Source organism: Hylobates moloch, unplaced genomic scaffold, assembly GCF_009828535.3.
Source record: "Hylobates moloch isolate HMO894 unplaced genomic scaffold, HMol_V3 SCAFFOLD_9, whole genome shotgun sequence".
Taxonomy (NCBI): domain Eukaryota; kingdom Metazoa; phylum Chordata; class Mammalia; order Primates; family Hylobatidae; genus Hylobates; species Hylobates moloch.
Genome location: NW_026652284.1, coordinates 11,584,176 through 11,596,909, shown reverse-complemented (window position 1 = coordinate 11,596,909; position 12,734 = coordinate 11,584,176). Strand labels below are relative to the sequence as shown.

The 12,734-nt window shown below is 55.4% G+C and overlaps 1 protein-coding gene across 2 annotated transcripts in view; it reads right to left on the bottom strand.

The window, feature by feature from the left end:
• Positions 1–11,894, bottom strand: part of TNFRSF1B (TNF receptor superfamily member 1B) — a 40,893-nt gene extending 28,999 nt beyond the window's left edge. For both annotated transcript variants that reach the window (XM_058444379.1, XM_032758967.2), the window contains exon 1: positions 11,682–11,894. In XM_058444379.1, the coding sequence (XP_058300362.1) occupies positions 11,682–11,759 (78 nt within the window). In that variant the 5' untranslated portion in view covers positions 11,760–11,894. The remainder of the gene's footprint in view (positions 1–11,681) is intronic.
• Positions 11,895–12,734: the final 840 nt, after the last annotated feature.

Sequence of the window (12,734 nt, the reverse complement as noted above, 5' to 3'; positions counted from 1 at the left end):
CCTGGCAGCATCTCCCACCTGTATTCATCACTCACCTGTTGCCGTTACAACACAAAGCAGCACCTGGCTCCCCCGCCCACTTCTCCATGCCTGTACTGCTGCTGCCTCTGCCCAAACGTCCTGACCCACCACCCCCAACCTGGCAGGGCTGACTTCTCAGCTTCTTTCAAGAGTTCCCTCTGCCATCATTTCAGGGGGGTCAGAGTCCCTCCTAGGGGCTCCTGCGACAACCCGGGTGCATCTCTATACTGCCCACACTCGACCAGTTTTGGGTTAATTATTGGTTCCCTCGTGCCTCCCCCCAAATTTGACACCCTTGTATGGGCGCTGAGCCAGACACGTGGGCTTTGATCCCAGTTCTGCCATTCCCCCACCTCCACTTTGTCATCTATAAAATGGCGACAGAAACAGTGACCCCTTCACAGGGCTTTATGATTCATGAAGTCAGTATGCGTGGCATGCTTGGCACCGTGCCCGGCAGTGGAAAGAGGTCAGTGTCACCCGTGTTTCTGCTACTCATCGCCCTACACACAGCCAGCACACAGCCCAAAGCTGGCATCTCATAGATGCCCAATTGCTCAACACAAGCAAAGTTTTAATTTTCAATTAGCTGAAATGAGCTGGAGCTAGCATGAGAACTGGGCAGGAAATGGACTTACAAAGAGAGGGGGCGGCGTCCTCAGAGCAGCAGACTGAGTGCACCACTGTTCAGGTGACAGCAGCTCACGGTCTCCTCCACCACCACCTCATTTGAGGGTGAGGTAGGCACAGCGCTAGGAGCCTGGCCACCTGGGGTGGAGCCTTGGCTCTGCCTCTAGTGAGCTGCAGGTACGTAACCCTAGGTACGTCGCTTAATCTCTGTGCCTCAAAGGCCTCTTCTGTAAAATGGGGATAATGTTCCCCTGCCCCCAGGCAGCTGTGACAAGGAAGGGCACTCTGTGCATTTAATGCATTGGTCTCTTGCGCCCCGCACCCAAGAAGCACCCGCTAAATGTCAGCTCTTTTTTTTTTTTTTTTTTTTTTGAGACAGAGTCTCACCGTGTCACCCAGGCTGGAGTGCAATGGTGCGATCTCGGTTCACTGCAACCTCCGCCTCCCAGGTTCAAGCGATTCTCCTGCTTCAGTCTCCTGAGTAGCTGGGATTACAGGGACATGCCACCACACCCGGCTAATTTTTGTTATCTTTAGTAGAGACAGGGTTTCACCATGTTGGCCAGGCTGGTCTCGAGCTCCTGACCTTGTGATCCGCCCGCCTCAGCCTCTCAAAGTGCTGGGATTACAGGCGTGAGCCATCACGCCAGGCTAAATGTCAGCTCTTAGCCCTCGGCTCTCTGTGCCCTCCCAGCATCTGCCCGCCCCTAGGGGAAGTGACAGAGAGCAGCCCTTTTGCTTCCACCTCACAGTCAAGGAAGCCAAAGGTCTGGGAGGAGCACGAGGGGTCTGGAGGCACAGGGGCAGCAGCGCCAGGCAGGCCCTGGAATCCTGCCCCCCCACACCAGTGGGGGTGCGGCCAATTTCACACCTGAGATGAGCAACCAGCCCTTTCCAGACTCTTGCCCAACCCAGCAGGGGTAACCAGCCATCGGTGACCAAGACTGGGCTGGCCCTGTGACCGACTGCAAAAGCTCCAGGGACAAAAGGGGCTGACACTGACCAGAATCAGTCCACTGGGGCTGGGCACGGTGGCTCACGCCTGTAATCCCAGCACTTTGGGAGGCCGAGGCAGGTGGATCACCTGAGGTCAGGAGTTCAAGACCAGCCAGGCCAACATGGCGAAACACCATCTCTACTAAAAAAAATACAAAAAATTAGCCAGGTGTGGTGGCGCACGCCTGTAGTCCCAGCTACTTGGGAGGCTGAGGTGGGAGAATCGCTTGAACTCAGAAGGCGGAGGTTGCAGTGAGCCGAGATCACACCACTGCACTCCAGCCTAGGCAACAAGAGCAAGACTCCATCTCAAAAAAAAAACCAGAATCGGTCCATTGGGCTCAGGGCTCAGGCCAGGCAGAGCTAAGGCCAGAGAGGCTGCATGTTGCAAAAAGCGGGTGGAGAGAGCATGCTCCTCACCTCCTATGTCCCCACCCTATATCCATGGCCCAGCCCAAAGGCTTCCTTCTCCTCCCTCAAGCCTCTCGCCCCTTCCTTCCCGTTCTCTGCTTCTTCACCAACCCAGAGCTGTCACCTGAACCATGTTGACAGCCTCCTCATGGGCCTCCCTGCCTCCAGTCTCTCCATCTCATCTGTGCTTCACACTGAGGCCACAGTGATCTTTGCCCTGTCACTCTCTTGCTCAAAAACTATAATGGCTCCCCACTGCCTCAACTCCTGATAGGAGGAGTGTGTGTGGTGGCTGAGAGCATGGACACTGGAATAAGGATGCTGGCTTGAATCCACACTCCTCCCCTCTTAGCAGGCAGCCTTGAGGGTGTTTTGTTTTGTTTTTATATAAAGGAGTTCATAGACCTCAGTCTTTTATCTGTAGAATGGGACTGATAAATGCACATACCTCCTGGGGCTGATGGGAAGATTCAATAACACATGTAAAGTGTTTAGAAAATTCCTCCCAAATTATAGTTGCTACAGTTTTCTCAATGTAATTGGTATTACTACCTCCATAAACTGGCCCTAAACTTACAGCCTCGTGTGCTGCTGTCACTGTCCCCAACAAACCTTTGGCTCCAGCTAGGACAGCTGGGACAGTCTAACATTGTCCTCTAATATTCGGTTTTTGTTTTGTTTTGTTTTGTTTTTTTGAGACAGGGTCTCATTCTGTCACCCAGACTGGAGTGCAATGGTGCAATCTCAGCTCATTGCAACCTCCGCCTCTGGGGTTCAAGTGATTCTCATACCTCAGCCTCCCAAGTAGCTGGGACTACAGTTGCGCACCACCACACCTGGCTAATTTTGTTGTTGTTGTTGTTGTTGTTGTTTAGTAGAGACACGGTTTCACCATGTTGGCCAGGGTGGTCTCGAACTCCTGACCTCAAGTGATCCGCCCGCCTTGGCCTCCCAAAGTGCTGGGATTACAGGGGTGAGCCACCGCGTCCGGCCTGTCCGCTAATATTCTTCCCTCCATACCTCCCTCCCCACACCATTCTCCTCCCTGTAGCCACTCATCCTAAACCCACCTACCTTTCAGGGCTCAGCGGTTAGGAGGTTCCCTGTGTGGGCCTGGAGAAGGGCAGAATCAGGAAGGGGACAAGAAAAGACCAGGGAAATGACCAAAGGACCAAGCCACGACAGGAAGGAAATTGAGCCAAGGGGTGGGAGGGGTAATGTCTAGGGAGAATGGGATGCAGGAGCGGGGCATGAGGGAGCTGGGGAGCAGGACAGGAAGGAGCAGGATTAGGGGCTTGCAAGGCTCAGGAAATGACAGCAGGATCTGCTGGTGATGGGGCCACAGGAGCCCGGGCCTCTGTGAGTTGCAGCCAGAAACTCGGGCTGGGGTCAGCGGGAGGAGGGGCCGGCAGGGGCACCCAGGGCACTGGTGGGGGTCCCGCTAACTAAAGCAAAGGGCCAGAGCCCATTCCCCAGGAGTTCACAATCAAGTCCACAGCTGGGCCACACCTGGGCCTTCTGAGCTGGGTGACGTGGTAGTGCAATCTGCACTCAACCCCCTGCCCAAAGCCACTTACTCCTGCTGGGACCAGGGAGGTCCTTGCTAATCTCAAGTGACAGCTGGGGCCACCGAGGTTCAGAAAGGAGAAGGGAACTGGCCAAGTTCTCCCGGAAGCAGAGGCTGGGCCAAGATAAGGCCTCGGACCCCTGACTCCCAGCCCCAGGCCCCGCTCACTCCCACGGCCTCTGGCCTTGCTCCTGAAAGACCTTCAAGAAGGCCTCCCACTGGCAGCTGGGAAGATGTCCTCCCTCCTCCCTGTCCACAGCTTGCCTGCCTCCAAATCCCCTCCCGCTCTGCTCTCCCACACAGGCGCACTCATTCTCTGAACCTGTGGCCACATCAGTCTCACTAGTGAAGGGCCACGCTCAGACTGAAGCAGACGGTGGGCCACTGTCTGGACAGCAAAGGAAAACAAACAAATGCTCCTGGGGATTTCTGCACTGTCTCCGGTCAGAGTGGCTGGGTCAAACCTGAGCCGCAGCTCCGAAAGGGACCCACAGAGTAGAGATCTGCTAGGCCTCTCAAGGAGCCAGTACGTCTGAAAGAGATTCAGCCTGCAGCCCTCGAAGTCAGGTTACACTGTCTGTTTTCCCAGCAGAACATGCCCACTCGTGTCCAAAAGAGGGGGTAGGGAGGGCAGCTGGCCCTCCTGGGGCCTGAGAAGGGGCTCTGCAGCCCCCCTCCAAACACCCAAAACTTGCTGTGAACTAGCCAGCTAACAGGTCTCCTGAATCCAGCAACAGAATCAATAATCTAGCAATCATGAACCTCCAGGGTGACAATTCCAACCCCTCCTACTCTGCAAAGAAGAAATGGAGGCTGGGCGCAGTGGCTTATGCCTGTAATTCCAGCACTTTGGGAGGCCAAGGCGGGCAGATCACTTGAGCTCAGGAGTTTGAGACCAGCCTGGCCAACATGGTGAAACCCCATCTCTACTAAAAATACAAAAACTAGCTAGGTGTGGTGGCGCATGCCTGTAATCCCAGCTTCTTGGAAGGTTGAGGCAGGAGAATAGTTTGAACCTGGGAGGCAGAGGTTGCAGTGAGCCGAGATCACGCCACTACACTCCAGCCTGGGCAACAGAGCCAGACTCCATCTAAAAGAAGAAGAAGAAGAAGAAGAAATGGAGTCTTAGAGATGCAGGGTGGCTTGTCACAGCCCACAGGAAAGACAGGCTAGATGTAAGGGCAGAGCCAGAGCCCTGGGATGCACCGCCAACAGCCCTCCCCCTGCACTCCCCCCTGCACACTTGGGGCTCACGCTTGGGGCAGAAGTCAATGATCTCTTCCAACCCCCCATCAGCGAACAGACATTTCCTCCTTCAGGGCTCACAGCCAAGTACCTCAAACCACAGTGACATCACTGCCACCTGTGACATCACTACACGCCACAGTGGAAAAAGACTGTGGGTCCCAGAGAGGTGGGTCCTGAGCGTCAGAGCCCCAGCCCCGCGGTCAGCTGCTCAGCAGAGGTGATCAAGGCCCAAAGCCCTAGGCCGGGAAGGGGGCAGGACTCAGAACCGGGTCAGAGCAGCCTGCACCCATTACCGGCGACAAAGGGCATCTTCAAGGAGAACGCCCTTCCTGCTCAAGGCTTCCTTGAACCTGTGGGTTTCCAGACAGCAGGCTCTGCAGCGCCTGCCTACAGTGAAGACTTTCCTACAGTGTGGGGAAGGGGAAAGGATCTAGCTCCTGAACTTGAAAAGGTGCCACCTAGGTACCAAGGGGCAGAGAGGCAGGACATCCACAAACCCCAGTTCTGCCTAAGGAGATCCACCATGTCCTTCATGAAGCCTGAAAGGCAGCCATGAATTCTTGATGGCCCTGGAGCCTGAGTCAGGAAATCATTCCACCCAAAGCAAGTGAGATTGAGGTCAGCAAGAAGAAGAGAAGCTGGGGAACCAAGATATTGACAGTGGGGAGTCCTGGGCTCTCCTTCCTGGGGACTTTTAGATACCCCACCCCCAATCTGTGGCCTTTGTCAAGTATACTCCAAGCTGACACTTCCCCAATATTCTGGGAAAGCATTGGAACCAGGGTTGTTAGGTTTCATAGATAGGGATGCTTAGGCCCAGAGAGGTTAAGTAACCCAAGCAAGGTAGCACAGCAAGCCAGTGACAGTGCTCAGATGGGAACTGTGATCTCCCAACACCCAAGTCAGTGCTCCTTCCTCAGAGCCATGCTGTCTTAGAAGTCACTTGGAGGCAGGAAAACGGACAGCATGATCTCAGAAGAGGCCCCACAGGGCATCCCCTTCTCAGGGTCACAAGTAAACAGAACCTTCAGCAGCACAGAGGGTGGAGATGGAAGAGGTTTTGGAGACGGCCTGGAATCTTGCCGTGCCCATCTTGCAAGCTGAAGCCTTGTGCACTCTCTCTGTGCTTCACCAAATGTACCCCTCACTCATCCCTCAAACACACAGCACCTGTTACTCACTAAAAGGGGTGGCAAAGGGAGGGGAGGCGATATCCTGACCCCACAGCCTTTGCCACAGTACGGTGTCCTAAGACCAGGCTGTCAAGCAGTGGGTATGAGAGGCCAGCTAGGGGGCACTGGGGCAGAAGCACAGACAGGAAAAGGCAGGGAGGAAAGAAGTTGCTCTCTGAGATGATGGGCAGCAAGCCACTTAGACAGGAACTCTGGGCAACTGCAGGGCTGCCACCCAAGCTTCCGGGCCCTGGGGCTCAGAGCAGAGAGTCTGACTCCACAGGGGTCCCCGCCTAGGCCCGAGCACCACCCCATGGCCCAGAGAATCGGGTCAGACCTGCAAAGCCACCAATGGCTCAAATAGCTGCCAATGCCAGGATTAGAAAGCACTTTTAATCCTGCCAGCCAGCCCGTGAGGCTAGGATTACTCCCATTTTACAGATAAGAACACAGGGGCTCCGAGGGATAGAAAGACTTGCCAAGGTCACACAGCCAGTAAAACAGCAGAGCAACAACTTGAGGTTTATCTGATTCAGAGGCCTGGGCCTTTCCCCAGAGTCATCAGTGCTGCTTCCCTGTGCCCAGACGAGGGTCCAGAACTGGGAGCCACAGCGCCTCTCCTTTGTTCCTGTTCACCCCATGGCACCCCAAACCCCAACTTCCCTCCTTGCCCGCTTCTGGGTAAATCACATGCATTCTGGGGCCCTGAGTCACCGTCAGTGAGTGGCCCCATCCCTCACTACACGAGGGATGTCGAGGGGGTGAGCAACTTGGGGAGAGGATCCCTAACCTCAGCAGACACCATTCAATGGGAAGAGGAGCCCAGAAAAATATCCTAAGAGATGGAAGAAACAGAACCCCACCCTGCCACCACTGACTTTTCAAACCCCCGTCTCCTCATCTGTAAAACAGGGCCATTATCAAGGTCAAGGTCAGATGAATATTTTTTGAACACTTACTATGTGCCAGGCACTGTCCTGAGCCAGTGGTTCTCAATCGGGGGCAATCCCCCAACCCCAAAGGACACTTAGCAATATCTGGAGACATTTTTGTCACAAGGGAGGGTGGTGCTACTGCCATCCAATAAGTAGAGGCCAGGGATGCTGCTAAACATCCTACAGCTCACGGGACAGCCCCACAACAAAGAATTAAAGTCAAGGGCACTGACTGAAAAATCCTATTCTAGGCCTACAGTGGTGAATGAGTCCCTGTCCTCACGGTACTTACAATCTTGTAGGAAGGCATAATAAAAGTGAAAGAAATAGAATAAGTCAAGAGTATTATACAGGAATACAAAGCAGGTCAGGGAGTGCAAGTGCCTGGCAGGGAGCATCTACAGGCAGGATTGTCTACTTCAGCAGAAGGAAGCTAGGGAAGGAGATCAAGAGACGTCAGCAGGAGGAGTATTGGAGGCGAGGGGGGAAAGCAAGTGCAAAGGCCCTGGGGCAGGTGTGTGTGCAGCACATCTGAGGACAGAAAAGCGTGGCTTAAAAGTAAGAATGGGGCCAGGTGGGGTGGCTCACGCCTGTAATCCCAGCACTTCAAGAGGCCGAGGCAGGTGGATCACTTGAGTTCAGGAGTTCGAGACCAGCCTGGCCAACATGGCAAAACCCGGTCTCTACTAAAAAAAAAAAAAAAAAAAAGAAGAAATTAGCCAGGCATGGTGGCACACACCTGTAATCCCAGCTACTTGGGAGGCTAAGGTAGGAAAATTGCTTGAACCCAGGAGGTGGAGGTTGCAGTGAGCAGAGATTGGGCCACTGCACTCCAGCCTGGGCGACAGAATAAGACTCTATCTCAATAAAAAAAATTAAATAAAAAAAAAAAGACGAAGAAGTGAGAACGGGCCAGACAGAGTGGCACATGCTTGTAATCCCAGCACTTTGGGAGGCTGAGGCAGGAGGATCACTTGAGGTCAGGGGTCCAAGACCATCCTGGGCAATATGGTGAAACTCCGACTCCACTAAAAATAAAAAAAAAATAAAATAAATTAGTTGGGCATGGTGGTGCATGCCTGTAGTCCCAGCTACTCTGGAGGCTGAGGCAGGAGAATTGTTTGAACCCAAGAGGCAGATGGAGGCTGCAGTGAGCCGAGATGTCGCCATTGCACTCCAGCCTGAGCAACAGAGCAAGACTCCATCTCAAAAAAAGAGTAAGAAGTGAGTTGGTGCAGAGTCAGGTGTAAAATACATGCCATGGCTCCAGCAAAACTCTTCCCCTTCCCACGCACAACCGTCGCTGCTACTCCTCCAGGAAACATTGCATAGTAAGGACCATAAAGCGTCACCCAGCCCTGGGGAGGGACAGTGCTACAGGAAGCCACTGTGCCAGGTGCCAGGATGACGGGGTCACCTCAGACGCAAGAATGCCCGGCAGGTTCTCAGACTTTCACACCCATGGCTCTGTGACAAAGGCCAGGCAGGGAATACTTTCCACATCAACAGATGAGAACACAGGCTTACTAGCTCAGCTAAGCTCATAAGGGCAGTTGGGACAGAGCCCAGGTCTGTGAGGTCTGTGACCTATTGGTAGTATAGCTCCTAGAGGGTTGGAGCTGGAGTCATCTTGAGGTCCCCAGAGCCAGGCACTAGGCTGGGCTTGGAGTAGGTGTGTCCATGAACTTTAGGGAATGAATGAATGAATGGCCCTGCCTCAGGGTGCCTGGCCACCTATGCATTGCCCTCTGAAGAGGTGCCTGACCAACAGACCACACCCTCAGTCAACACACAGGCTCCCCACTGGGATTTCAGACAGAGGGCAAAGAGACAGAGACGTGGTGGAAGGAGGGAAGAGCCCCCAGGGCCAGCAGGTACCCCAGATCACCCAACTCCTCTTTGATGTCCAGCCTGGGAGCCCCCAACCTCTCCCCTAACCTAAACTGGCCCCAGGCCCTAGGTGATGAGGAGGCAAACAGTAGCACCTCAGCACCAAGACTTCCAGGGGTAGATGGGCCAGGCCCATCAGGCAGAGACCCCTCATCCTCTTCCCCAGACAGCCCAGACCCTGCTCATCCCCACCAGAGGGCACCAAGCACTCACCTACTGCCAGCTTTACTGGCATTTATTTGACAAATGAATAAATGGCTAAATGAATGAATGATGTTTTCCATACCAGCTGGCAAATAAGACTTTTAAACGGGGCAAAAGCTCTGCTGGCAGTGAGTCGGCTGTGTCCATTGCTAGCTCAGGTCTCCTAGGGGCTCCTTCTGCAGCTCAGTTGACTTCCATCCTGAGAACCCACTGTGTGTGAGGGCCTGGCTGGGAGCACGAGTGCAGATACGGGCACCGGGAGGGTGCAGTGGAAGGAGCTTGGGAATCAGGCAGACCTGCATTCAAATCCCACCCCCAGCTCCCCAGCGCCCAGCTCTGTGATCCTGGGAAACACCTCGTTTCCACATCTCTAAAGACAAATGGCACCACCCACCTCTTGGGAGTTGCTGTAAGGGAGGTTTCAGTGAAATTTTGTGACAAAGTACCTAGCCCAGTGCCTGGTGCTTAGTGGATGTTCAGAAATCAGGAGCTATAGCGATGCTACTGATGAGAAGGAGGAGGAACCCACGGTTCTGGCCCTCAAGACACCTTCCATTCACTGAGGGGGATAAAACACAACTAGATTAAAAAGCAGAATGCAATCTGTCCTCAAAGGGAACGAAAAGGCCTGGGAGTTCGAAGAGAAGATCAAATCCAACTGAGAATGAGGAAAGGCTTTCCTGGAGAGAATGGCATTTGCAGAAGGCCTTGAAGGATAGGGGTAAGGAGTGTCCGTTGGATACGGGACGGCACGGACAATGCTTTTTGCACAATGACACACACAATGACCATCATCAGTTCTACAGAGGCGGGGGAGCACATGTGCAGGGAGGCACGGGGAAGAGCTCAGTTACCTTACTCTGGCCTGGGATCTCCAGGGGAGTTTCTGCCTCGACCATTGGGAGCCACAGGAGGCTCCCCAGGCAAACAGAGAGGTGCCTCATGCTTGAGAAGGGTCTCTCTGCCAAGGATCAGTGGGAGAGGGGCCAGGGCCCGGAGACCAGCTACAAGGCTGTGGCAATAGTCCAGGTGGGGCGGCGGGAAGCAGGGATGAGGGAGGAGGGAATCTGAGCTGCCACAGGAGCTGGTCAGGAGGGGAAGGAAGTGGGAGGGAACCTCCTCCGGCTACTCCAGGACTGCAGCCTGGTGTCCTGCTGAGCCCTGTGCCTGCCACCCCTCTCCCATCCAGGGGCTCACACGACCCCAGAGTTCACCCAGGCAGGCCCAGGCTCAGCAGCAGGAAGAGCCCCTCTGAGGCCAGAGTTTATGGCATGACCCCAAAGTCTAGCTGGGGACCACGGTCGTCCCCATTCACACTCGGCTCTAGAGTGGGGACTCTCCTGACCCAAAGGCCACCCAGGACTTACTCTGGGGCAGTTCTCCATGACCCACTCCTGACGCCCACTGTGGGTGAGTCAATTCTAGTCTGACAGCCCCCATCTTCCAGCCACAAGAACTGGACTCTCTGGCATCAGATCAACAAGTCACCTTATGTCACCCCAGAAGCCAGTGCCACCTCCCACCTTCCTCCTCGGTCAAGATGTCAGATGGGGGCAGATGGGCCACGTGTCCATCGGGGCAGCTCTGAGGAAGGATGAACGCCCACCTTCCCCGCAGCCTCAGGGCACAGGGGCCAAAGGCAGGAGAGGCCCCCTTTGGAGGAAGAGTTCCCCCCAGGCCCTTCCATGAAATACAAGTTCTCTGAGCCTCAGTTTTCCTTCTCTGAAAAATGGGTTATCTTATCTTACCAAACCATGGAGACAGTAAAAAAAAAAAAAAAATGGGGTTATCCTATGTTACCAGACCAGGAGACAGTCAAAAAAAGGCAAAGGGTGCACAGTCCCTTGTACGCCCGTTGCTTTTGTGGGAGTGATGTTCATATTGAACAGGAGCCCTAGGGTTTCTGCTGTCTCCATTTTCCTGCAGCCCCTGGAGACTTCATTTGCTTTGCTCGATTACCAGCCCAGACCTCCCTCGCTTCCCCTGCCCCCAGAGGCCGTAGCCCCCGGACGCATTGGGAGGAAGCAGACAGGCAGCTCGCCCTCCAGCTGTGCCCTCAGTGGACCTGACACACACCTGGTCCTGCTCTTCAGACACAGGACCCTGGTATTTCTAAGAAATCGGAAAACCGTCGCCCAGAGGATGAGGAAGTCTTTTGAAGAGGGTGCCTGGCGTGGGCAATGGGGCAGCGCCCAGGCGCAGCCCCTTCTCCACCGCGTGGGAGGGAAGGGCTGCCGCGGCAGTCGCCGGGGTGAGGGAAGAGGGGTCCCCGGTCTAGCGGGGGTCTGCCCAGGGCCCGCTGCTCAGCCCCAAACTCCCCGGTCTGCGCTCGCGAAGGAACCAGGGTGCGCCCCTGTCACGACGCGGGTAAGAGGGGCTTCGGGGGCCAGAGCTGTGCCCCGAGCGCACGTGTGCCGGGCCCGGGGTCCCCGGCAGGTCCCCAGAAGCGCGCGTGTCTGATACGGATGGGGGGCGGCGACTGGGACTCCCAGCCTCCCAACCGGTGACAGCGCCCCGGGAGAGCCCGGCCCGGGCACCCGAAGGCTGCGCACCAGCCGGGTGGGCATGTGGGGCGGCTGTCCCCCGTGGGCCGCGCGAGTCACCCACCTGGGCGGGCAAGGCGTGCCCCGCGGCCCAGAGCTCCAGTCCGACGGCCAGCGCGGCCCAGACGGCGACGGGCGCCATGGGTGCGGGCGGGGTCCGGCTGCCCCCTGCCCTCGCGCCCTCGCAGCCCAGCGCCTTCTCTCCAGGCTCCGCCGCGCTCGCGAGCCCGCGACTGAAAGCGAAAGCCCGCGCCCCAGCGGGCCAGAGGCCAGGCGGCGGGGCGGGGCGGGGCGGGGCCAGCCGGCCTTGGACTCGCCTCCTCCACGCCCCTCCCCAGCCGCTGCTGGGCCTCCGACCCGACCCAGCATCGCTGGGCCGATACCTCCAGCGTCACTCCCCCTCAACCTCCTCCTATCGTCCCCTCCTCTTCGAATCACCATCTCCACCTGCCCGGCCTCCACCTGCCCTCCCAGCTCCCACAGGCTTCCCTGTCCCGTGAGGGTGAGGCACTAATTTGGAAAAACATCCCCCAAAGCTGACATCTGCTTTAGGGGAACCAAGAGAATTCTAGATCATTCACTCATTTAGACTCTATTTTAAATATATTTAATTCTTATTTTTTAATTTTTTTAGAGACAAGGCCTCACTCTTTCACCCATAGCTCACTGCAGCCTCCAACTCCTGGGCTCAAGCGATCCTCCCACCTCAGCCTCCCGAGTAGCTGGGACTACAGGCTCGGGCCACCATGCTGGGCTGATTTCTTTGTAGAGACGGGGTTTCGCCATGTTGCCCAGGCTGGTCTCGAACTCCTGAGCTCAAGTGCTCTTCCCACCCTCAAGTGATCTTCCCGCCTCTGGCCTCCCGAGGTGCTGGGATTATAGGTGTGAGCCACTGCACCTGGCCTGTTTAGACTCTGAGCCAGATCACCTGGGTCTGGATCTCTGAACTGACCTCATAGGACTATTCTAAAAATTTAAAGATATGTAATATACACAATGCAGTCTGTACCTTATATATACTTAAGTAAGTATCTACATACATAACAATAGGCGTTTATAAACCTTGGCTGTTGTTACTACTCTTCATGTGTTCACTTATCCTTAAACATGCATCCAG